Source organism: Pleurodeles waltl, chromosome 5 (assembly GCF_031143425.1).
Source record: "Pleurodeles waltl isolate 20211129_DDA chromosome 5, aPleWal1.hap1.20221129, whole genome shotgun sequence".
Lineage (NCBI taxonomy): Eukaryota > Metazoa > Chordata > Amphibia > Caudata > Salamandridae > Pleurodeles > Pleurodeles waltl.
Genome location: NC_090444.1, coordinates 221,379,493 through 221,407,286, shown reverse-complemented (window position 1 = coordinate 221,407,286; position 27,794 = coordinate 221,379,493). Strand labels below are relative to the sequence as shown.

The 27,794-nt window shown below is 43.4% G+C and overlaps 1 protein-coding gene across 1 annotated transcript in view; it reads right to left on the bottom strand.

Moving 5' to 3' along the window:
* The window catches only part of KCNH1 (potassium voltage-gated channel subfamily H member 1), an 849,123-nt gene that overhangs the window by 121,025 nt on the left and 700,304 nt on the right, over positions 1 to 27,794 (bottom strand). Inside the window, exon 9 of the mRNA XM_069236535.1 lies at positions 18,684 to 18,936. Within this exon, the coding sequence (XP_069092636.1) occupies positions 18,684 to 18,936 (253 nt within the window). The remainder of the gene's footprint in view (positions 1 to 18,683; positions 18,937 to 27,794) is intronic.

The window sequence follows — 27,794 nt, the reverse complement described above, 5'->3', positions numbered from 1 at the left end:
TGTTAAAAATGCTGAGTCATATTATTTCAAATTGCCATTGATGGTAAATGTACATATATTATTGACAGATACGAAATTCATTTATTCGGATTCCTATGTTTCCCGGTTGGCTATAGAAGGCTATGAATACTGGCTGAAGAAGATTGACTTAAAACGTGTGTGGGGAACAAACAATTGGCAAATAAGGAGAAAGGAAGCTTTATTTAGAGCATGCCTGATACCTGTTCAAATTATATTTTTAAATGAAACTGTAAACAGACAAGTTGTTTAGGCTTAGCAATAATTAAGGAATTGAATGCGCCCAGTATTCCTGTCCCTGCAAAATGTAACAAATTGCAAAAATACATAAATGCAACAGAAGATCAGCTCGATGAATGGGTCCAGAATGCCATGTTTAATGCTTCACTTTCACGTCCTGGTGGGTGGTTATTGTGGCCAATAGATACCAATGGGTGTCAAACGTTTTATAAACTCATCGGGGTTTTAAAACAAGTAGGCCTGACCCTCGCTATGTGTCATCTGAACATGCGGTTATAGTAACAACATACAGTTTAGGGAAACTTTGCCAGCAATGGTTGAAAAGATCCTCACTAGAAGCTGTTAGAAAACACCTCAGTCTCCTGTCTAATAACACTGACTTACAGGATTTCCTGTTAGGCCCCAGAAAACAACGTGGAAAGCACTTCTTATATGCAGTCTATAATGAAACTTGGAAGCTTTCAAAACAAGAAGCTGCTGCCCGGTTAAGGCAAATAGACCAGGAAAATTTACAGAAAGCATTAGTGTTGTAGATAATGGGATTAATACCATGTCCGACTGGATCTACAACTAAAACAACATTGTTTCTTCTGCAATAGACATAATACAAAGTGACATGTCCTCTTTATACCATGGACAGAATCAGCTAAGGTCTATTATGCAGTTAGGTTGGACACTACAAACACTAAAGGCAGGTCGCGTTCCCTGCCAACAGGTTAGCGCAAGGGACATATTGACCACAACAACTAATGGCTAAGAAAGAAGTGACTTATGTCATATTAAATATTGAAAAATTAGAAAAGTTGCCTTTTACTGTGGCTGAAATACCATCTGCAGAGTGGTTAATACACGGGGTTACTAATCTGCCTATTTCAACACTTCAATTCCCGTCCTGCTTAAAACACATTCCAGTGGGCAGATATGAAAGGCTAGGAGATAGTTACATCCATGAAGTGTGTTAGCTACCCTTCTCGTACAAATGTCTCAGTGGCATGAAAGAGGTCTTTCTTAGCCATAGCGAGTGCAAGACTTCTGTCAGCCATTCAATGGTTTGTAAACAGCTGTCCTTGCATGGGGCGTGTAAAGCTTTGGCAGCGAACGTGGCTTGTTATCTGAAGGGAGTCCCAGTCCCCTAGATTAGACCTGTGTTCCAGGTGGTCTCGAATGGCAGCTATGTCCTCACCAACAGTAAAAACTGTTGTTGGATGCAAGCCGGAATAGTTTATGTTGTTTCGTCTCTAAGAATGTTACATGCTGCGGAAATGTACTTTTTCCTCCTACACAACAGAGGGAAGTAGCTGAGATTTGGTCCCATATCGCTACTTCAAATGTGGCAAGTTGAGGCGACTCAGGGCTTTATTGTTGCAAAAACATATGGCGCTTACATCTGCACGCGAGACCTATGCACTTCAGGTTGCAAGGTCATCGGCAGAGATACAGTCCCTTTTAAGTACTAACTTTCTGAGACACTTTGGTGAGCTTGTGGGACGAATATTTAATGCATCCAGTACTACTGGAATCGCAAAGTTTTTTAAGGCTGTTGGTTCTGGTTTCGGTCACATTTTTGCCTCAGTATTCGACTTAACACGTTCAGCCATCCACTCAATATTCTCCAGTATTTTCGGGAGATTTCCGATAACCTTGGCTATAATAGGTGGCATTTTTCTATTGCTACTTTTTCTGCGCAGTGGCTGTCCAGTCACAACATGGAGGACTGAAAGCGCTCCCACCAGTGTAGCTGTGTCATGAACACATGATGCAGTATTTTTGAGCATCACTCCTGGAGCAATTGGAATGTGACTGGTCTTTGTAATTCAGACCGATTTTGCATTGTGTGCAGCCCGTGTTTCGTGCCTCTGGTGCTCGTTTGAACATGGACTGAAAGTTTGTCTTTCTACGCAGCGCTTGTTTTCATTGGACGCTTATCGGTTGATGTTCTTGCTGAGGGCTCATTACCAGACATATGTGCTGAGGGTACGGGAAGCTGCTTATGAGTTGCCCTTTGTGGATTATGCAGCTTTAAACTCATTGTTGGGCACACCACAGAATGCTGCTGCCTTGGCTGGAGCTCAGGCTTTGGAACACAAATGCTCCTTGGTTTTCCTTGATGATAAACTTCCTACTTTACACCTGCCTACGTTTTCCTGTCTTCAATTAGCCCGGATTCAATTGACAACTTCAAAAATGACTCTGACTTTTGAAATTCGGCGTATCTTTTTTTTTACGCCACACTTAATATTTTAATGTATGCTCGAGTGTCTTTTAACTTGTCATTATTGACATTTATACATATATGCCTTAGGTTAAATTTTCATAGCTTTTATGCATAATTAGGCTTTGAACCACCTTTGAACTGGCAACGGGAGGGTGTTGTGTAGCCATTTTAGTTATAGCTTCATACACGTTATTTTAGCAAACTAGGCCTGCCGCTGTGCATTTTAACCTAGACATATTTTATTCAGCTTCATTTGTATTATTTTAACAATAGCCATATTTGCAGTCTTGTTTTATTCTCTGTATCTAGCTGTTCTTTGCCTATGCCAGAACTGCATTCACAAACAAGACATTTCTTTCACTCTGTGCTTTTCTCAAGGCTGCAGTAAGATAGGTTGCCTGCAAACGTGGTACACTTTCTCTCTAATGTTCACAGGAACATACACACTCTTACCTGGGGATCCTTTCTTGGAATATCAGCTGTCTTATTATGAAAACACTACTTTGACCCATGTGCATTAGAGGGAGATTCCAGCCAGATGACCACAACTGTATGCTGATTGATAAGGGCTTTGCTGCAGCTCAGAGAGAGAACAAGTTCCGGTAGAAGGAACACCTATTAGCCCAAAACATGGGCAGTCTTAAGTCGACAAGTTAAGTATGGTTTTGTGTACAACTGCTAAGTGTTAGACCTGGTAGTCTAACCTGGCTTTTTTCCTTCTGCTTCCTGTGTTTCTGACTGCGTGCTGGACTCTGTTTTTGCTGGTTTTGATAGTCTGTGCACTTTACCACTGCTGACTAGCGCTAAAGTGCAAGTGCTCTCTGTGTAAACTGTATGTGTAAATGGCTTTTCCATTAATGGCATATTTAATTTACTAGTAAGTCCCTAGTAAAGTGCACTTGAGGTACCCAGGATTGGTAAATCAAGTGATACTAGTGGGCCTGCAGCACTGATTGTACCACACACAGGAGTAGCCCTGTAAACATAGCTCGGACCTGCCACTGCAGTGTCTGTGTGTGCAGTTTTAAACTGCCAGTTTGACCTGGCAAGTGCACACACTTGCCAGGCCCAAACCTTCCCTTTCTGTACATGTAATGTACCCCCAAGCTAGGCCCTAGGTAGCCCCATGGGCAGGGTGCAGTGTATGTTAAAGATAGGACATGTACTGAAGTGTTTTACATGTCTTGACAGAGAAACACTGCCAAATATGGTTATCACTGTTGCAAGGCCTATCTCATTCATAGGTTAACATGGGGACTGCCTTTAAATATCTTTTAAGTGCAGTTTCCTATTGGGAGCAGGTAGAGATATGGAGTTTGTGGTCTCTGAACGCACAATGTAAAAATACATCTTTTGGTAAAGTTGATTTTTAGATTGTTAGTTTGAAAATGCCACTTTTAGAAAGTGGGTATTTTCTTGCTTAACCATTCTGTGCCTCTGCCTGCTTGTATATTCCCTGTCTGGGTCAGACTGACAGCTGAGCTGTTGTAAATTCCCTCTAGACAGGGACACAAAGGGAACTGTAGTGTAGTCTGCATACCCTGTTGAGTTTCCTGGGCTAGAGTGGGAAGGGAGGATCTGACACTTACACCTGAATTGGCTGTGCCTGCCCACAAACAATGCAGTCTCCAACCCCCTGGTGTGTGTCTGGGGCCTGGCCTGGGCAAGACAGGATTGTGTCAACAACAGACACTTCCCTTTGAAGCTTGCCTCCTTCAAAGGCAGAAAAGGGTAAAAGTTGTGGACCCAAAATCCCAGACTTTTAGAACACTTCTGGATCAAGAGGAACCTCTGCCAAGGAGAAGAGCAGGAGGAGGAGTACTGTCCCTTTGCTGTATGTGCTTTGCTGGGTTGGCCTGCAGTTGCTGCCTTTGTCTTAGAGAGGACAAACACTGGACTTTGCTATGTATCCTGCATATGAAGTTCCTCCAAGGGCTTGGACTGAGCTTGCCCCCAGTTCTTAAGTCTCAGGGCCATCAAAGACTTCCTCTGCCAGCACCTGGACTCTCTGCCTAGACTCCTACCCTAACAAGTGGTGCCTAATCCAATCCCGGTGCCTTCCAATCCCGGTGCCCTCGAAAGGAGACGCTAGTGAAAAATCAAGAAGATACAAGTGCACTGACTTCGGATGATTCAGACTGACGCCGCTGCCGGATCCTGCGCCGCCGCCTACAACTGAAGCCGTGGACCACGCTGGAGTGCGACGGCACCGAAGGCCCGATTCTGCCACAGCCTTGCTGAAGTCCACGACTCAGTGAGTCACAAAGTGCTGTGTCACCGACGTCGGTGACACCCGACTCCGCCGGAAGTGCAAGGATCCGACGCTTCGTACTGATGCCGCCTCAACTCCATAGCAAGGACTCAACACCTCTCACCGATGCCTCTGCTCCTTAGCTCCGCAGCCCTGGAACCAACCCCGCATCGGATCCAGCAACGCCTTAATCCCCGACTCCATGCACCAGCTTGTTTTCTCATTTTCACACTGTACTTGGGGTTCCATGCGACTGTGACCGGTGTCAGATTGTTGACACCGGAAGTTTAATCTTTAAAAATTCATAATTTTGCTTGTATATGTTTTGGTGTTGTTTTACTCAGATAAATATTGGCTATTTTCCAAACCTGGTGTTGAGTCCTTTTGTGGTGCTTTCACAGTGTTACTGTGTGTTGGTACAAATACTTTACATATTGCCTCTGGGATAAGCCTGACTGCTTGTGCCAAGCTACCAAGGGAGTGAGCAGGGGTTATCATAGGTGTGTATCTCCCTTATCCTTAGTAGAGTGAGGGTCCTTGCTTGGACAGAGTGCAAACTGACTGCCCCCCAGAGACCTCATTTCTAACATTAAGGCCTTAAATACTGGTCAAGATCTAATGGGCAGCCAATGTAAAGATCTCAAAAGTGGAGAAAAGAGAGATTTATTTGGCTGTCCCTGAATTTGTAACTGATGCAGGATTCTATTCTGGGATTCTATGGGAATTTGGCTAGTCAAGATGAGACTGGATAAGAGTGTTGATTACTGGGATATGGACAGTGCAATCAATGAGGGTAAGGATTATTTGAAGGAACCACATTTGGGTGAATCAGGTGTCAGTCACATTTAGGTATTGGGCTTCTAAAAAGAAAATGTTATCTACAAGAACCCCTAGGTTGCACACAATACATGAAGTAGAGAAAACAGAAAATAGGCCACATGGTGGTGTTCCATCCAATGTCTTCTGAAACAGATGTAAATAAAATTTCTGTTTTGGCAGGATTCAGTTTAATGAAATTGTTGACCATCCATTTCAGTTACTGGCTTCAGTTAAGGACTCAAACTTTGGTTGAACAAGTCCATTATACCAGGTAAGCTGAAGATAAGCAGAGTGTCACTTGCATTTATATAGAAGCAAGGTCCTGCCTGATGAACATATTGAGCTATTGGCCACATGCACATGTTGAATAAAAACAGGGAAAGAATGAAACATTGAGGAACATCATAGCTGATAGTAAAAAAGCATGTCACTGAGTTATAAAAACTCTGTCTTAGCTGGAGTGAGCATTAACCGGATGGTAGATATAAATGATTAGATGTCATCTAGGAATTATCTGAGACAGTGAATACTATTGAATGCAACACAGACACATCTGTGTGCGGTAGGCATGTGTGGTAGACAACACCAACAATTGTGGAAGCTGGAGGTATCTTTGGAGGCAACATGGAAACACACTGATTGAACATCTACAATTTGTAGGTCATAAAAATTATTTTAAAAAACTTGATATGTATTTGAAAATCTCGAGTAAAGGGGCTAGTGCTGAAGAACATGTGAGCATGCCTCCGTAGCGTCTTGGACCAGATAAGACTATGCTGCTTTCTGAGATGGAAGGCCAGGTATTTGTTCATAAATAGAGCCTTGACTCTAAAAAAAAGGTTTTCATACATTCCCAGAGAAATTAGATAGTACTTCCATCTGTACAAAAGCGTTTTGCCCAGTAATTTGGAGTCCAGCCAGAAGTGTAATGCCTTTTAGTGTTGATAAGTATGCTGTGTTATATTTACAATTTTATCGTCTTTAAAAGTCTTATTAATGGCACCGCTAGCAGAGGGGGTCACCTTCTCTAGGTGTAGCATTCCAAGTAAGCAGTTACCCAACCAACATAGAGAGTGTTATTATTCAAATGAGGCCATGAGACTGCTTCCTTTACATCTCTCCACTCCTCCTTATCTTTCCCTTCTCAAGTTAAGATTGCTCATTGAAGCTCCTTGAGAGAGTTGGTAGCTCTGAAAACTTTAAGAACTTTAATGAAATTGAACTTTCCTTTATCAGGGAACAGGTTTGCACTTCAAATGTAATTACATGACACGCATTTCAGAAGATGAATTCCAAACACACTAGGTTACAGACTGTTCTCATATTAAAATCAATATGTTTAAAGTGGTATTCGGAAAGAGACTCTGAGATGAGCCAATTAAAAAATAAAAACTCTCTTCCTTCCGTTAAACATCAGCGGGTACTTGCGTCACTGTTCTTATCTGTCTACTGGGTGTGTGATTCAGTCACCTAAACAATGGTGTATTTAACTACATAGATGTCCCTTGTACTGCCCGAAATTCTTTTCAGGGGCTTTACGCCTGCGTCAATCGAAGTCAAGCAGTCAGGTGTACGTCAGTCCAAAGAGCTTTAAAAAGAACAGAACTCATTTCTTTTCAAATCAGGCTTCTAACCGAGAACATATTTTACGTTTAGTACTTTAGAAAAAAAGGTTTTTACATAAAAACCGCTGTCTCTTCTTCAAGGAGTGCCTAATTTGTTGCACAAGATAAGAGCAGGTGTCCAACATTTTTCATAGGTTCCCATAATCATCGCCGGGGTTGCAGAATTTCAAGCATGCATTGTCTTGAATGCACCCATTTCACCTTTCTTCAACCGCCCTACGTACACTTCCGGTCTCCTCATCCCACTTCTGTAGGTTCTTGATTATCTCTTCTTTCTTCGCAAGTCACTGTTTTCGAATCCTTCTCTCCCTCTCTCTCTTTCAGTCTTTCTCTTCCTTGCTCTGGTAGCCCAGTCCCGAAAATTCTAGGCCAGCACCTGCTGCCTGCAATCACCGCCACAAATTAAGCACTGCTTTGAATGGAGATTGAGGAACTGTTGATGTGAATTTTAACAAAATCAAGAAGGGTCTATTTAATCAGGTAGTTTTAGTACTGACATGTGACACACGTATAAACATATCAGAAAATCAAGAGAATTATTGGCCCTCAGATCAGTAGCACAGGTAAATATTTGACTTGGTGTAAGGACTGATCTATCATACAAATCTAGGAAAATATGCATCAACCAGTGAACAACTTATAAACTCACATATTCCTGGAAGACAACACAAGCTTGAACATGATAATACTATACATTAGACACTTAAAACAGACATGCTCTGCCTTCCTTAGACCTTCATATGCCCGTAGCTGTGGCCAACACGTTGGTTGCGCAATGTTCTAAGAATGGTAAGAATTCCTGCCTTGGGCACCCTACAAAAAAATCATCTGATTGCAACCGATTCAAAATTCTACTGAACTCCCAATGGGGCTATGCAAAAACAAACACATTTGTGGGACGCTCAGAAAGTTATACTGGCCTTCAGTGAGAAAGCAGGATATATTTAAAGCTCTAAAATTAGTACCCATTCGCTGGCTGTATGTCAGAATATCGAGGACAGGCATATCTCCATACAAAAATATTGTGGGAAAAATAACCAATCTAGCAAGAAGTTAAATATCCATAAATGAGCAGAGACTTACTATTCTTAAGTTCAGATTCATGTACCTCGAAGAAGAGTAACTATAACTCACGCCCCCACCATGCACCGTTTTCTCATCAATAATTGTGGAGCAAATGTTAGAGTGATAATATCAATAATGCTATAGAAGATGTCATGAATGATGTAATATTTGGGGTAATTAGCTGTGCATGGCGAGGGCGCAAGGTATAGTTACTTCAGGGCACCCGTTATAGTTACTTCAAATAAATCTAATTATAACAGCTCAATTTCTATGGTTTTGTGACTGTAAATTCTGAACCCAACTATAAAGTCCTTATAGTCTCTGTTTTTTTTTAATGAATTTCTATGGTTTCTTTTTAACGCAGTGGGGCCCTGCATGCAGCCAACCCTCCACGTGCAGACAATCTCCTTTGGCTGTGGGTGACAGGCACATAGCTGCAGGACCTGCACCCAACTCCCCTGTGTAACTCCAGGCGGGGTTGGTGATTGAGGGGTGAGTGTGTGAGTGGATGTATTTTTTTTCCATTGGACTCCAGATCCCCGGATGCTTTGCAAATTAACACTGGGGGGGCTAAGCTGAGACCGGCGGTGGATCAGCAGATCAGCCTAAAAAATAAAAATTAGCCAACATTTTGCCTATGAGGAGTCCTTTAGGGACCCCTCATCTGTCCTATGGTGTCAGGATACCTCTATCCTGACTCCTTATGTCATTTTTCATTTTTATTTCTCTCACCGCATTGTGACAATAAACAGAATGGTGGCTGCAACTTTTCTATTCAGTTACGGCCCGCCAATCAGGGCCTTGCTTTGGTGCATGGATCTGCTGAGGTTCTAGGTCTCTAGATATACACATTTCTTTTTTCCCTTCAATAACCACAAAACTATTGAACGGATTTACATCGAACCACAAAAAGGGCTCTTTCTAGACCAAGAACTAGCTTTCTGCCAAATTTGGTGTAATTCCATCCAGCAGTTTATTCTGTAGTCATGTCTAAAATCCCAATGGGAAATTACATGGGGAAAATGCATTTTGGCCCCGCTTTTTTCCTCCACCCCCGTTTGATGAATGACATCAAAACTTTCAAGACAGCAGCTGAAGTGAGTGTCAAACTAGTTTTGAAACTTTTGTGAAGATTCGTCAAACGACACCTACGTTATTGGAAAAACAGAACACGCTTTTCCTATGGAAACTAGGGCCTAACTATAAAGTCCCTGCAACCTTTGGTTTTCAGTGAATCTCACTGTTTTTTAAAATATAAGTTGTACTGCAATGTGTAAGTGGATGTGTGAGTGGTTGGGTAAATGTGTGAGTGGTTGGGTAAATGTGTAAGTGGGTGAGTGAATATGTGAGTAGGTCTGTGGGTCTGAGAGTGAATGTATGTGTTTTTTAATTGGGGTCTGGATCTTCGGATACATCAAGGAGCATACAGGCGGCCGCGCTGAGCGCCGCAGTGGATCCGAGGATCCTTGCACACCCAAACAAATGTCTTGCCAATGAGGGCTCTCACAGACCTCGGCATCAGTCAGATGGGGTCAGCAAATTTATATTCAGTGAAAAAAACAAAGGTTAAAGGGTTGTAACAGTTAGGTGAAAATTTCAGTTAAAATATACCCTTTTACACAAAAAACACCGAAATTCACCAGTTATAGTTATCTCAACTATAACACGTGCCCTAAAATAACTACAACTTGCATCCCGCCATGTACAATGTTATCATCAATAACGCAATTTCAGATGTTGCAGTGAAGTTGGCAATGAGGTCATAGAACATGCTATGAGTGGTGTAATATGGGACATAATTAGGAGTGCATAGTGAGGGCAGGACATAGTTAATTTAGAATACCAGTTAAAGTTACTTGGGATAATTATAGCTGATGAATTTCAGTGGTTTTGTTTGTTTAAAACATTATGGGGGTCATTCTGACTCACGCCGGCCGCGGTGCCGGCGGGAGCCGCCAGAATACCGCTGCGCAGTCAGAAGACCGCCGCGGTTATTCTGTGTTTCCCGCTGGGCGGGCGGGCGACCGCCAGTAGGCCACCCGCCTGCCCAGTGGGAAACCCCTTTCCACGAGGATGCCGGCTCCGAATGGAGCCGGCGGAGTGGAAAGGGTGCGACGGGTGCAGTTGCACCCGTCGCGAATTTCAGTGTCTGTTATGCAGACACTGAAATTCTCAGTGGGGCCCTGTTACGGGGGCCCCTGCAGTGCCCATGCCATTGGCATTGGCACTGCAGGGGCCCCCAGGGGCCCCACGACACCCCATACCGCCATCATGTTCCTGGCGGCCAAAGCCTCCAGGAACAGGATGGCGGTATGGGGGTCGGAATCCCCATGGCGGCGCAGCAAGCTGCGCCGCCATGGAGGATTCCCCAGGGCAACGGAAAACTGGCGGTACACCGCCGGTTTTCCGTTTCTGACCGCGGCTGTACCGCCGCGGTCAGAATGCCCTTGGGAGCACCGCCAGCCTGTTGGCGGTGCTCCCGCGGTCCCCGGCCCTGGCGGTCCATGACCGCCAGGGTCGGAATGACCGCCTATGTTTTAACTGATATTTTTCCCTAACTATAACGTCCCTTAAATCTTTATTTTTTCAGTGATTTTCTAAGGTATTATTTTAATTTAAAGTAAATTATTTTTAGGATTCTTAACTATTACGTCATTTTACCCTTTGTTTTTTTCAGTAATTTTTTTTTGTTTTTTAAAGTAAAGTAAAATGTCCATTGCCATGCGCAGCATGGAGGTGGACGCAGGGCCTGGCCTGTTCCCATGCCCTGCGCCCAACCCCACCTGAGGACACCCAGCCACACACAGCCTTTTGCCAAGTGTGGTGAAGGGATTGGATGCAGGGCCTGGCCTTTGGCCAGGCCCTGCATCCAATCCCTCACAGACACCAAAGCCTCCGATCTCTGACTTTTGTCATGCATGGAGAGGGGTTGAGAGTAGGACCCTGCCTGTGGCCAGGCCCTGCACCCAAACCCCCCCCCCCCCACCCACCACGCATGGTCTTCGGTAATGAACATGTCAATTTATGTAAGGCTGACCTACTGGCCTTGTCAAAGGGTCAAAACATTAAAGTATAAAAAGCAAGGGGCCTATTGGTTTCTTTCAGGAGTCAGAAGATCAATACATACAGAGCAGATCTATTAGCTGTGTCAATACGTCTCTACTAATTACAATCAAATGTCATTTTTATAAATTCAAATGTTGCAATGTTTAATAAAAGTGATTGTCACAGCAAGTTTTCAATAAAGCATTTTTAAATAAAGACATTGAACGTGCCTTTGAGTCCTTTTTTAACATTTCTCATGCTATAAAATACAGCTAAAGAACCAAATACAAGGGGCCCTGCACTCCAGCTGATACGCTTATTAACAGCTCAGAGTGCTTAAAAATAAGGTAAGCTCTCTTGGGGTCATGAATTCAATCACCCAGGAGGCTAGCTCTTTTTTTTTATGTTGGTGAGGGCTGCTGTGGCCCCTGCAGTCCCCCAGAACATTAAAAAACTGATTGGCGGTGCCCTTGCTCCTTCTAGGGACACTAATAGGATCATAGAAATATGACTGAAACGCAGGGCATTATGGGGTGCTCCTTGCTAGAGCAATGAATAATGAGTGGCTCCTGTTGCTCATTTATTATTATTCTTTCTTTTTACATTTTGAGCGTGCCCCAATAGACACCCTTTTTACTATCTATTTATTTTTTAATTCATTTGGGGCTGCAGAGGCATCCCCAACACCCCCGCATCCCCTGCTGGCTCCCCAGCTAGCACTCATAACCAGTGCTGGTGGGAGCTGGCCAATTTATTTTTTAAGTGGGTGCCCCAAAACCCACTCAGCGCAGCCACAACCACTACAGTTCATAGGGGCCATAATTGAAGCACTAATGACCCCTAGCTCCAGCCAGCTCTCCAGCCAAAAGACACTGGTGCTGGCAGGAGCTGGCTCTTTAACTTTGCTCCATCCCATGTGAGAGCAGCATTTTTCACTGCTCCTCCTTAAGTGGGAGCAAAGCTGTGTTCCCTGTCTGGGAATGTTTCTATTCCCTGACAACACTCTCCGAGGCAGGGATCACCAGTGTTCCAGGTAATGGGGTCTCCATGACAGTGCAGCTATATTGGGAGATGGGGTTCCCAGGGGTGGTCTACAGCTCAGGGAGGGATGCCAGATGCCCCCCCCCTACATTTCAGCACTGGTCCTGAGGAATGCAGTCTCCAGGCCTTTAAGAGTTAGGGAAGAGGGACCACAAGCCCCCAATCCCCTAAACATCATACACACCCTGGGGGATGTGGTCACCAGAGCCTCATTAAGGCTCAGGGAGGGAGGTCACATGCCCTCTCTTCTAACTACCAGTATCAGGCTTGGCGGATAATAACATGGCTACCCCAAGTCCCTGGTCCATGCCAGGGGGCTCATATTAAAAGGAAAAAAAAAATTCTGCTGCACCGATAAAAAAAAATAAAAAAAACTTTCTGGCCCCAGGCGGCAAGGTATTCTTACCCAGTCACTATATATATATATATATATTTTTTTTTTTTTTTTACTGTATTCCAGGACAGTGGACTGAGTCCCTGAGTCCTAAAATGGCTGCCACTACTTGACCTGTTAAATCTGGAGATCCTCCACAGGGTGAGATTTACATAAGTTTTGAACTTTCTTTCTCCAAAAAGTACTTAACGGATTTACATCAAATTACAAATAGCACACTTTGTGGACCAAGAATTAGCTTTCTGCCAAATTAGGTGCAATACAGTTCAGTTGTTTTTATTGGAGCTGTGTCTAAATTTCCTATGGAAAATTGCATGAAGAAGACGTGTTTTGGGACTTCCCCTTTTTCTCTGCCCCTAATTGACAGATCATCACAAAACTTTCCAGGAAGGAGCAGAGGCAGAAGAACATTTTTTGGGACATTTTTGTGAAGATTTATCCAATTGTGCCAACAAGCAAAATATTGTTTTTCCTATGGAAACCTGGTCCTAGCTATAACAACCCAGTAGCGACTGCCACTAGATAATTATATATACACTCTAGAGTTTCTTGGTGGCAGACAAAGAAGCTGAGGCGTGAGGTACCTTATATAGTAAAAAAGAAAATCTCTATAAATTTACCACTTGCTTCTCAGCATAGTAAGCAAGAACTGTTAGAAATGGGGTATGTGGTTGACAGTCAGGTTACCCCCTGTTCAAGCAAGGACCCTCACTCTAGTCAGGGTAAAGGAGAATCACCCTCAGATAACCCCTGCTTACCCCCTTGGTAGCTTGGCAGAGCAGTAGGCTTAACTTCAGAGTGCTAGGTGTAAAGTATTTGTACCAACACACACAGTAACTTAATGAAAACACTACAAAATGACACAACACAGGTTTAGAAAAATAGGAAATATTTATCTAAACAAAACAAGACCAAAACGACAAAAATCCACCAGAGACATTTTGTAAAGGAGCACTTGCACTTTAGCACTGGTTAGCAGTGGTAAAGTGCCCAGAGTAACAAAAACAGTAAAATCAGAGTCCAGCACACATCAACAACCTGGGGAACAGAGGTAAAAAGTTAAGGGAGACCACGCCAAGGATGAAAAGTCTAACAAGAACATATAGATGAAGGAATATAAATGGAGTGCACACTTACTTGACAGTTGGATTTTACAAAGATTGCATGATGATGACTAAAGAAAATGAGACACCACCAGCCACACTTGACTGAACAGCCTGGATTTAGAATGGAAGTGTCACAAGGAATATGTCAGTATTGAAACATGTTGAAAGGAACAGCAGCATACAATAGAACAATGTAAAAATAAAATAATTTACCATTTATGGCTTAGAGGTATTTGATCAAATATGGTGCCTTGAAAAATGCAGCTCTTCAAACTGTAGTCCTATGCTTAAATTTTGCACAGATGCACACATTTGTTGGGAATTCACAGTATCCTGCAAGAACACACAAACACGGGGGGAGGCTCCTCCGTGAGAGAGGAGGAGCGTTGCCCCGCTGGAAGAAAAAGCCCAAGAGCAGCTGAAAAATAAAATAGCAATAAAGTTCATTTATTACCATCGTATTTTTCAGAAGCCTGTTCGGAACCGAGTGTCAGGACGGGGTGGGGCAATTGCTGCTGAGTTGCAGCAGGGAGCTGAGCACTATGTTTAAAGTGCGCATGTCCCTTTGGCCGACCATCTTGGGATGGCCAGCCTTACATGCACTTTAAACTTCTCTAACCCAGCTGTCTTAAGACATGCATGGCTGGTGGCTGTCCGGGGACCGGCACAGTATGAGACCCCTTCTGTAGCCACCAAAGGGGCAAAAAGCAGACTGGGGGGGGAGGGGCCGCTGCTAGGCACAAGGACCTGGTCATAGCCCGAGAATCCTTGAAATGCTTGAGCGCAGAGTCTGACTTGTCTTCAAAGAGACTGGTACCTTCAAAGGGTATTTCCATCAAAGAAGCCCGACAACCCCCAAAATCCATCCCGCCTCAGCCAGCGGGTGCCTCAGGGCCACTGTTGAAGAAACCTTTTGGATGCCCTGACAGAGGGAGTGGAATAGAACATGCAATAGACGGTAGAGGCTTGGACCAGCAAGCTCTCAGGGGTGGGTTGTTGCGTCAAGAAACTTGGATCTCCAGGTGCGGGTGATAGCGGCAGGGAATCGTCCTGTTGACAGGAGCCCCTGTGCTGGGATTGGTCCAGGTACTCAGTAGGACGTCAGATCCAGTCTGATGCTTGGGGAGAATTCAAGGATAAGAAATTTGCTGATAGAAGTCTCTATCAAGAAATCCCCTTACCACTTTTGATGCTTTATTTATAATACGAACACTCCTTCATGAAACACTTATTTTGGATATTTTGCCTCTTTTATGTGATTATACACATTTCCACTGCTAGATCATTTTAATATGTATGCTCTGACGATAGTTGCAGAACCTTTGCTTGCCAATTTGGATTGTAATTTTGACTAATATGCTAATAAAATCTTTATGGCTTGGACACCATCCTCTATTGTGGCACCACATTGGTTTAATTGTCCTTGAAATACATTGTGATGATACCTCCATATGATCAGTGGGGGAACCTCTTTGATGACGTCTCTAAGAGATTGAGATTTAAGGATTTCCCCTTCCACAAACTCCAACATTCCACAGACTGAAACTGATTACCCCTGTCTATTTTTTAATGTCCACTACCTTAGTTTTGGCAGGAAGGTTCCATGAAAATTTGAAGACGAGGCATTTCTGCATCTATCATCAAATTCACATTGACCTCTGTAAAACACAATGAAATAAACTGTACTTCCTTTATAAGAAGAAATACAAAAGATCTAATCGCCATTTCAAATATGTAGAAATATAAATGGCTAACCGTGAGCACCAGGGATATTTCTCATTTGGGGGTTCTATCACTCAGAACACTGAAGTGAAAAACATCCCCATTATTCACATGATACCCATCTAAGGGCTTAGATTTAGAACTCGGCAGACGGGTTACTCCGTCGCAACCATAAGGTATATCCCGTCCCCCAAAAACGAAATCCCATAGGATATAATAGGATTTGGATTTCGGCGGACGGATATCTGTCATTGTTGTGACAGAGTAACACGTCCCCGAGTTCTAAATCAGCCACTACATTATTTTGTTTCAGTCACCCCCTCCCCCAAAAAATCATCTGTTCTGCCTCCAACACATAATCAGGGGCAGAGAAGTAATGGGTGAGCCATATATAAAATGTGGAAAAAAAGAAAAGTTAAAAAAATATGGTGTCCTGTCACTCACTCCCACCACCCTCGGGATATCCTTGCCATCCCCTAAATGAGAAAAAAAAGAAATACATAGCCCATACACACTACTTTCTATAATATCAATCCCCCACCCCCAGCCAAACTAAAACAATGATTATCTAGCGTCCTGCCACCGACTCCCACCCCCCTCTGAGCCATAAGCACAAAGCCATGATTCCCACTCTCGCAGAGTGGAGAGAACCAACACGCTGACAGCAGCTCAGTGGGAGCTGCTAAACAGTGCAGCTTCATTTCCCTATTCGCACTGATCTGCAGAGAGCCGCACTACCAGGTAAGCAGGTGGTCAGCGCTGGCACCACACCGACTGTGTTCTCCCATCTGAGGAGACCCAGGCGAGGCGGGAGAAGGCAGGTGAGACCACAAGCTGCAATTCCACCATTAAACTCAGGTCTCCGGAGACCTAGGCAAGGTAGCAGAACAAAGTGAAAACAAGTACTTCCCCAGGGTGAAGAAACAACTGTAGCTAACCACTACTGTTAAGTCACTGCAGTGAATAATCACATTTCAGTACGGTTATTCATGGCAAGTGCTTTCCATCGAAGCCATTTACAACAACAGAATTAAACAATACGTGAATATTCAGCCCTGTGGCCTAAAAGATGTTCTTATCTATAAGTGGACACGTCAGAGACTCCTCTATCATTTTTAAAAGTGGTCAAAATTGCAGTCCCGCATTCTGTCATACAGACATAATTATAGGATTCTCACAATATTATGCAGCTTTCGGTTCTGGGCGACTAGCAGAGAAGCCTGTCCCGATTATTAGTATGGTTACAGAGATGATGATTTACCAAATCTGAAGAAGGTTGCTTGTGTTGTGTTACCTCAAAACACAGAATGTCAAATTAAGGTTTTGGCGCTTTTCAGTACTAAATGCGTTTTATCAGACTAGACTGTTACTCAAGTAGGCTAATGGCACTGTAAATTTGCAAAGCAAACATTTACAAGTTAACTCTTTGCATGCACTGAAATCAACTTCGTCAGTCCCATTCAAGCTGGCTGGACTCTGAAACTAGATAAATGACAACAAAACCTTTGATTAATATGGACCACCCATGCAAGTTATTCCCACTCCCACTAGCATGAACTAAGTAGTTTTAAGGCCTACCTTTTACAGGTGAGGGACTGTTGCAGATGTTTAGACAATTGAAGGATAGCCCGCAAATGCATACGCGCGAAAGCCCAGTACATTGTGCAAAACCATACATAATGTAACCTAAGAATATATCTCTCCTGCCTCCACACAGTCAAACCCATTCACCTTGCAACAGGGGCAACACTTTACTGCAGATAAAAAGATATGGCTGCGTATTTTTTAAAGGTTGAGTTGAAATGTTATTTGAGTAGTGATCATAAATAATATTTTAGTGGTGCAATCTGTAGGTTTGACAAGTTGCATTATACAATTATATTTACATTACCTTTCCCCTTCCCGGAAAGCAGCTCCTCCTAACTGGCCAAAGTTTGCTCCACCGTCAAGGTTATTTAATTCTTGATGAATCAAGCACTCACCTTGAACGTGGCACAAATTAAGTTCTACCACAGGATATTCCAAAGCTGTCCTTAACCACTAGAGCACATCCTGCCTTGTTCCACATTTTCTTCAGATATCTTCAGTACTAAGCTATTCAAGTACATCAGACGCACCCTTTATACCCTAACCTCATTTGAGCCACACAGTATCACAGCAAAGTCTACTTTTTAAGCACACGTGTACAGATTAAGGCATCTTCTATCAAACATAGGCTTTGGGATGGTGACCAAAGGTTGCCTCCCTCCCAAACTGTACTTTGTAATGCTGCCCCAGAGCACCAAGGACACTTCCATGACAAATCATCAGGTGTAGATGACAGTAACTAATACACATTGTCTAGATCACGAGACAGATTTTCAGGTCCCTTCCTTGGTTTTGGGTCAAATAAATCTCTAAATTGCAAGTTGCTGACTGACCTTAGAAAGCCATGTATGACAAAACTTTGGAATGGTCTTTCCAAAGTAATAATTACACAGATGATTCAAAGGTATTTGAATAAGCCATCTCCTTCTAATCATTCATTGTGGCTTGCAGATTTGTTGCCGTGGGGACAAACACTCATGCCTAACTCCGTTCAAAATCTACTAGCCTTTTGGAAACCTCTACAGATAATGCTTTTCAGCAGCGCTTTGGATCAATTAATCAGTGTGATTTTTTGCTATTCTTCATGGGCTGCCCAACATGTCTGAATCATTTTGCACAAGCATGTTCCAGACGATATTGCACCTTACTTATGACATATACAAAAATGGTAAGAACATGTGCGGAGAAAGCATTTCTAATCAACTGAGGAAAACAAATAAAAATAGGTGAAATGAATGCCGATAAATGAAGCACTGACTCAAGGAATTCAAGAAAGAGATGAAATTGACTGATGCAAGGTTTGGAAGAAACTGAGCTGAAGGAAAAAAAGTGGAAGGTGTGTTGTTAAAGCTAATGTGGATGAAGAAAGGAAAAGGTATAGGAAAGTAGCACTGGGAAGGATAGGTGAAAATAAATTATAATGGGAAGGATTGGAAAAAGGTAAAAGAGTGAGATGGAGAAGACAGAAAGACAAAATGCTGAACAGGTGACTGGAGTCGACCAAAGAAAGGACTTAGCAGAGACAATAAAGCTTAGAAGAAGACCTATGACGTACCCAAAATAGCAACAACTTCATCATCTTGGATGACTTCCAACGATCCAGAAACCACAAAACACAGTGTGTCTATGCTTTCCCCAGCATGGTAGATCAGGTCCCCGGGGGCACAGTGGACAGTCTGGAACTCCATGGCTAGAGCGCGAAGGCATCCATCACTTGCCAGTCGAAATGCAGGATGCTCTTTGAAAACCTTCCTATTCAGGTGGACACATATGTCCGCTCGCATATCCTTCGGGCATATCTGCAAAACCTAATTAGAGGAAAGAGAATCAGTGTCTCACTTTGTCTGAGGTCGCATCACATACTTCATTTGCATGTGTCCCGCAAAACATACAATTCTGAATTTAGACACACTGCATTGATGTTGTAGAGCACCTGTGTCATACCCATGAGTCCTCCATTACAGGGAAACACGAAAAATAAATTAAGATAAATACATATTTAAAGTTATCTACAGTAAAGTCAAAATAACAATTTTACTCTTACATCATCTTCATGAAAGATAAGTATCTGAATCAGCATCCCTTTGAGCTAGAATTCTTTAATTCTTTTTTTTTTTTATCACAACACACGAAATGCTTATTGTGACAGGCAAATTAGATCACACATCAGTGTAAAGAAACGTATATAGTCACCCATTACACAGCTTTCTTTACACTTTGAACTTCGACATTCAAGTCATAGAAAATTATTATTTTATTCTATATTATGGGGTGATCATAAATACATTTTAACCATGACACATTTATATTTCTTCCCAAACGTACTCAATAAATATCATAATGCAACTTTGCACGTTTCACAAAAAAAACCTCAATGGTTGAGATATTCTGAGGAGGACAGAACATAGAAGATGATTAAATCTGTAAATTCAGAGGCTGTATGTTCTCTGAAGTGCAAGCAGTCTGTGGTGATTGTGAATAGCTGTTCCGCTAAAGGCCACTTCTGTTTAGTTGATATCAACCAATCAGAACAAGTCTCTTAGGTTAGACAATTATGATTATCGACTGGGGCTGCGGTCTCAGTTCGGGTCCTATCCATATGCAAGAGAGTGCAATATGCAGAAGCAAATTCCGTAACTGGCAGATTCACCCTGTGATTCACAGCCACATACTATGGACAGAAATAATATGCCTACCTCAACTGCCTTTCAATAAGCATACTTGCCCAGCAGTATGAGGTGCTAGACTCCATGGTCCAGCAGAATAAAGGGTTCAAGGTGAGGAATTGTGGGAGCAAACCCCCAGTATTCTATTGAACTTCGAGGTTAGAACAGTCAAAACTTACATCAGGTATTCCAATACGGCACCCTTGATCAAACGGGAACAGCCCTTCTCACCATAGGTCCCATGAAACAATGTCAAAAACAGAAGTAATTAGGACAACTCAGTGAGTTCCAGTCCAAAGAAAAGTTAAAGGTTTTTATCACAGAATCTCAATAATCAAGCTGTACCAAACAATGTATAAATGCCATGAATACGGAGTATATAGTCAGAAATCAGAGCAAATAGGCCATTAATACAAAAATCATTAGTAAAATGAATAATTAATAAATCAGTCTAAGCCTCTAAAGGCTAAGGAAAAAGTATCGCAAACTCATCTCTAGTAGCAAAATGAAATCTCACGTAAATTGGGTACAGTCCCTGGAGGAACATCTGACATTCTCTCTAATAAATGGACAGAGTCTCGGGAGGAAACCAGAAAGTCTTCTGACCCTCTCCAAAAACAAGGCTTTTTATGCGCATTTTAACACAGCAATGAGGAAAAAGTGCTAATTCAGCATGGTATGATCAGAGATATAACATAATTACCCAATTACAAACAGAAGTGTCACAAACTCTAATGCAATCCCTCTCATCCCTCTCTACATGCAAGACCCCAACGAGTCCTGCTGTAGTCGGGTGATGCACTACACATTATGTTTCTTTTACTAAACAATACGCATTTTCAACAAGCTATCATCCCAAAGTTACAGCGGAATGTCCTTCCGAGTTCGATACTTTTAGCATACAAAGAAAAGTTTCATTCACAGTACATGGGCTCTAGGAAAATAACTAATTACATCACAATGTTCTCGTACTCTGCAAAGTATGCAGAAACCACGAGGAGATAAGACATTCAGGGTGGCATGTTTGAGAGGGGGGAATGAGCAGGAGCTGTTTGAGCAGATCATCAGAAACTACATCTATTGTACTAAATTTATGCCCAAATAGAAAAAGTAGCATAAATAAAATACGCTATTAGACCCACTTCTGCACAAAATTTAAAAACAGATTGATGTGCACTATTATTAATTCATCGGTTACAACTAAAATTCATCATAAACGTCGGTAATACTCAATATAATGTCATTCAAATTTGCACATTTTAAAATTCTACCACAGCATGTTCTACTACTTGAGTCTTTCAAAAGTAAGCGCTGTATCCTTCCAAAAGGTCTCCAAATGAGGTCATCAGCATGTGCGTGCCATCGGTCAGCTTGTTGCACACTTTGACAGTCTGCACAGGTAACGACCTTTGGTGTGATAAAATAATGATTTTGATAGCTTTTAGCAAGTACAGGAGTGTTGGGGCTTTATGTGGAAATGGAAATAGTACTGGTAAGTTTAGCGAGATTTGCCGACAGATATTCCCTTTTAGGTAACCAGGAGCACATTTTGTTTCAGAGAATTAGAAAGGACTGAATTGTTCGTGTATGAGCCAATTTTGTGGTTAATTCTAGGTTATATATTTAGCCTTCATAACTGTTGTCAGGGCTAGTGGGTCTATTTTTTTGTTAAGGTCAGGAATCCAACGTGGAATCTTCAAGAAAGGAGTTAGAAATGCATACATAATGGGGAAACTTTACTGCACACTAAAGTTCAACACCTCAGGACCTCCTTAGCAGGAAAGCTACTAAGGATCATGCCAAGTCCTCAAGGAAGGTATGAGCCACTTGACACTTGCCCCACAGACCATACGTGCAGAACTTTTTATCAATCAATGAGTACATTTGAAGAGTGCAGCACTGTCACCCCTGGGGGTAGCTTTAGAGCTTGAAGGGAACTGAGAATCCAACTGGATCGGAAGGAAGACACAATTTATGCGGAATCCATGAAGAGGCAACGTGGACTGTATCTTAATACAAGAACCAATGAGAATGCAGCATGGTAGCTGAGATTGAGAATAGCCTGCTTCATACTTGGTACTGGACATGAACAGTGAAAACATCCTGAGAATGAGCAGTAAGAGACACTGGAGACTACTAGATAGACTGGCTGAGGTAAAGCAACAGGATAAAGGAATTTAAGCACAGAATGAGGATATGGTTCACTAGGAATATTAGGAACAAATGGAGCAAATAGGGGACGGGAGCTTCCAACATAATGCACTAGGTCACAGTTGTGTAGCATCACTGTGAAGTAGTGGACATCTTCTATAATGTGTGACTAGAAGGGTTTTTCACTTGCACCTGATGTGGAGTTACCTGTGTTGGAAGCATCTGTGCTTTGGGTACTGGCTCAGAAACAGTACATGCTTTGAAAAGTATTTATTTATCTGTGTATGTATTGACTATACCCTCCACTCCATTGTTTCATCGTCTAACGGGTTACTGTATTGTTGGGAATAGGATCTGGCCCTGTTTTGAAGACCGCATTCAGCTTGCATGGCCACCGTTTTGTACATGACCGTCCACTGCCCCTTAGCACCATGAATTGGCCTCTAGGATAGTCCCCATGCCTAAACCATTACTTGTACAAGCTGGAAGGAGGTGAGTGAAAAATGCTGGTGAGGATTTTGTAGTTTGATTTTTGAGTTCTCCTTGCTCTTGCTTCTTTGCCCCTGACAACCACAAACGTTTCGCTGCAGCCAAATATATACTAGAATAAGGACTAATGAGTTGGAAAACATAGCATTGGGCAATGTACCAAAATGTGCAAGCAAGGAGTGTAATATATTTCCTCTTAGCTTTACACTTGAAGACAATCCTACAGAGGAGAAGGAGCTTGGCAGGTATGAGCTGCTCACATCTGCTGCTCCCATCCACCATGCATAGAGGAAACTGGTGGAGGTGCCCGGACACTGGGTGAGGAGAAGCATGGTATGTGGTTCTGTGAAGGGATATCTATGACTAAAGGTCATAGATGGGTGCAAACAGAGTTGCCCCATCTTACTCCTAAACATGCTTCTATTTCATGGGGGGGGGGGGCTGACTGTACAGGTTCCTCTTCTGCAGACTGCAAGCATATTCCCCCTTTACATGGACTCTATCGATAAAACTGCAAAAGGGCCTCTCTCTCATAGCCCTCAACTTACAGAATCTGTGCAAGCTCCTACATTCCCTATACTATCTAATTGAGCTACAGCCTTGGATATTGTGGTCGGCAGTTTCAGCCGTAGGTATCAGCTTGTAAGCTATACACCACTCTCCTGTTTTGTCTAGGATCACATCGCAGGTGATGCTCCATTGGCACCCTGAGTCTCTCTCTTCCATGTTCTCTCTTCCCCCTATTCTACTTCTCCACTGTTGATGTGATCACATATAGTTTCCTCTGGTCGATTGTGCCTAGACAGTAGAGGGAAATGGAGCCTGATTCCAATTACTGTCTTTGTTCCTGGCAGAGAGGGCTGTGGAGCAGATCTTATGTATGCTATGCTTATGTTGTGCCACAAAGAAACAAGGGAAACTCAAAGGTACACAGAGAAAGGTTACATGCTATTTTATGAAACAACCGTCCCTACAATAAGATATTAAATACCAAATGACATCAATTAAGTTTTCAACACAATACCAATATCGTATTTTTTAAAAATGTTTGTTAATGCTCCAGAATTGTGGGTACTACCAAGAAGAGTTTTTTAAACTTTTTTTTTATAAAAAAGAGTTTTTTCCACAGGCAATTTTGCAGTGAAATCTATAAACAATATCTGTTAGACCTGACAGCCTTAGGGCGGTCACCCCTAACTTTTTGCCTGCCTCCCTCCACTTTTGAGATACCGTTTTTGCAGGTTTTTAGACTCTGCGCACTTTACTACTGCTAACCGGTGCTAAATTGCATATGCTCTCTCCCTTTAAACATGGTAACATTGGATCACACCCAATTGGGCTATTTAATTTACTTATAAGTCCCTAGTAGAGTGCACTATATGTGCCCAGGGCCTGTAGATTAAAAGCTACTAGTGGGCCTGCAGCACTGATTGTGCCACCCACTTCAGTAGCCCCTTAACCTTGCCTCAGGTCTGCCATTGCAAGGCCCGTGTGTGCAGTTTCACTGCCAATTTGACTTGGCATTTCAAAGTACTTGCCAAGCCTAAAACTCCCCTTTTTCTACATATAAGTCACCCCTAAGTTGTGCCCTAGGTAACCCCTAGAGCAGGGTGCAGTGAAGGTAAAAGGCAGTGTCGTAGTTTGGACTCTTGCTCTGAGCAAGACTGCTGGTCTCAGGATGACAGTACTTTCGTTTGTAGGTGACTAAGGGGGTCATTCTGACCCTGGCGGTCGGTGACCGCCAGGGTCACCGACCACGGGAGCACCGCCAACAGGCTGGCGGTGCTCCGTCGAGCATTCTGACCGCGGCGGTTCAGCCGCGGTCAGAAACGGAAAGTCGGCGGTCTCCCGCCGACTTTCCGCTGCTCGGGAGAATCCTCCATGGCGGCGGAGCGCGCTCCGCCGCCATGGGGATTCTGACACCCCCTACCGCCATCCTGTTCCTGGCGGGTCTCCCGCCAGGAACAGGATGGCGGTAGGGGGTGCCGCGGGGCCCCTGGGGGCCCCTGCAGTGCCCATGGCATGGGCACTGCAGGGTCCCCCGTAAGAGGGCCCCACAAAGTATTTCAGTGTCTGCAAAGCAGACACTGAAATACGCGACGGGTGCAACTGCACCCGTCGCACCTTCCCACTACGCCGGCTCCATTCGGAGCCGGCGTCCTCGTGGGAAGGTAGATTTGCCCTGGGCTGGCGGGCGGCCTTTTGGCGGCCGCCCGCCAGCCCAGGGCAAATCTCAAAATACCCTCAGCGGTCTTGCGACCGCGGAGCGGTATTTTGTCGGGGGAAGACTGGCGGGCGGCCTGTGCCGCACGCCAGTCTCAGAATCACCCCCTAAGTTCCTTCCTACAACTAGTTGTAACTGTTGTCCAAACCTTACCGGCTTACTAGCAGTACCTCACCCAAAACATAATAGTAAAAGGTGATTTGTAGCAGTGGCTTACGCATGGACTCAAAGTAAGCTCTCTCAGGGTTGTCGTGGTTGAACGGAAATTACCCTTTTCTCACAGATTTATTATGTCTCATACAAACAAAGGCAATAACACAGATGCCGTGAAGTTATAATAGTTTTTATTCAACATAACTGCAATTTGCGATAAGTTGCATGAACAGCAATGATTAGGATAATGAATATACCAAGCAACAGTATTGTGAAGAGGAGAGTCATTGTTATAAAGACCCCCACCATTATGCAATATATGAAAGAAATATATGTATATGTAAAAAATGGAATAGGCCCTAATACCCTAAGGAGAGTAAGTCTAACCTCCTACCTATAAAAGGAGAGTTGGGTTCGTTAAACCTAATCTGCCAAAGCCGTGTCCATGAGAGGAGCCCCCAACCCTCGTTACCTTGGAATGAGGTCTCTATCTCAGACTCCGCAGGGACACGAAGACAGGGTCAGCGTCAAGATGACTGTAGCATCGGTATCAGCGATGGTGGCGATGCCCTCTGGTCGGAATCCCTCTGATTATCTGTCTAAAAGTGTGTTGTATTTATACAGATTTACAAGGTCCCCTGACATAAGTGTTATTCATAACAATAGATAACAGGCATGCTTGGGACGGCAATTAATATCAACAATCCCTCGAAAGTATTGACAGGGAAAATCCCTAAGTGTGAATGCCTACTGTATGTTTGTCTTTCATGCTTGATCTTGACGCCTTGGCGCAGTGACACTGATAATAGAACCCATAACAAGTGGTCTAACTTTATAAACAAGCCCGCCATTTTAAAGGAAATAAATAATTAAATGGACTAAAACAGAGCAAGCTAAGTAGGTTAAAAGTCACTGGGTGACGGGGGCACGAGTTTACAAGCCTACGGCTAAGCTAACTCCTGTTATCCCGCTAAAACAAACTAGGATTCACTACAGGAGGACATGTACCTGTGTAGTATACATGTCCTGGTAGTTTAAAACTCCTAATTTCGTTTTTACACTACTGCAAGGCCTGCTCCCTTCATAGGCTATCATTGGGGCTGCCCTCATACATTGTTTGAGTAGTAGCTGCTGATCTGAAAGGAGTAGGAAGGTCATATTTAGTATGGCCAAAATGGTAATACAAAATCCTGCTGGCTGGTGAAGTTGAATTTAATATTACTATTTTAGAAATGCCACTTTTAGAAAGTGAGCATTTCTCTTCACTTAAATTTTTCTGTGCCTTACAATCCACGTCTGGCTGGGTTTAGTTAACAGCTCCTTGTGCATTCACTCAGACACACTGAATGGGTCTTCCTGGGCTGGGAGGGTGGAGGGCCTGCTCTCACACAAAGGACTGCCACACCCCCTACTGGGACCCTGGCAGACAGGATTGAACTGAAAGGGGACCTGGTGCACTTCTAAGCCACTCTTTGAAGTCTCCCCCACTTCAAAGGCACATTTGGGTATTAAAACAGGGCCTCTGCCCTACGACCTCAGACACTTCCTGGAGAAGAAACCTGAACCAGAACCGGCACCCTGACAAGAAGAACTGTCTGGCTGCCTAAAGGACTCACCTGACTGCTTTCTGAAGAGGACTGCTGCCTTGCTGTTGCCCTGCTGTCTTGCTGCTCTCTTGCTCTGCTGAAGAAGTGCTCTCCAAGGGATTGGATAGAGCTTGCCTCCTGTTCCCTGAAGTCTCAGGACCAAAAAGACTTCTCTCCTGCACCTGGAATCCCCATGTGGCGAAAATTTGATGCACCGCCTGCCAAGAACGACACACACCCTGCTTGCGGTGAAAATGTCACCGCACGTCGAGTCTGGAACGACGCAGCCTGACTTCGTGACAGAAGATCGACGCAGCTCCAGTGACCCGCCCGTAACTTCAACGCACAACCCTACTGGTCCGACAGAAGCCGACTCAGAACGAGGATGCCCGACTTCCTGAGAGGAATCAATGCAGTGCCTGCCGTGTGGAAGAAAATTCCACGCATCGCCTACCGGAATCAACACGGTCGCTGTTATTTCGCTCCGCAAGCCCAGGATTCCACACATTGTCTCTGGGTGCCATTGATGCGGTTGGGAATCCTTGGCAGAGCTGGCAAGACTCAGGCAAGCTGTCACCTACGGGGGCACCAACATCTAAATCTGGCAGCTGGACCGCCAAGGGGTGGACAGGTTTTCAGTCAGAAAAACGATGCCGGGACAGTTACCCCCAAGATATTATAATTGGCCTCAAGTCAGCAAAAACCAGAGGTCTGAAGGCAAAAAGATAGGGGGACCAATACCAAGGATGCCAGGTCTAACAATAGACAAATTTAGTTTGGACAGGAGGGGGGATAAGTGAGGATCCTTGACAAGCTCCTAGTGAGACAGGTCTAGCACTTGTGAACTATAAGTCAAGCTGAACCACATGGATACTATCAGCCAGGAAGGAACTGACCCAAATCATTACTGAGCCACCAATGATGTAATCTAATAAGCTATGAAGAAGAATTTGATGACTGATAAATTGAATGTTGCTGACAGATCCAATATAATCAGATCCCCAACACTGCCTTTTCTATCACTAGTTTAAGCTTCTCTAGAACTGACACCACTACTACCTTAGTATCAAGAAAAGTTAAAACCTAAAATGATTACAATCTAGTAATAAATTATTTTTTATAAAGCTCTGGAGTTGGGAGTGAGTATTTTTTTGCAGGAGTTTTGGAATATAGGGGAGCAGTATTTCCATTGGTGGTGACAAAAGTGAGCTTATTTCTTATGTTGCCTTATGTCAAATTACTTCCAGCCTACCAAACTGAACCTTTTGAGTGTTAGAAAAAGCCACCAACATTTTAAGAGGATGGAATTTAGCAACTTTGTTTCAATAGGTGTTAGAAATAGGGTCTTTTTTTGGCAGTCAGGTTTCCCCCTGTCCAAGTAAGGACCCTCACTCTAG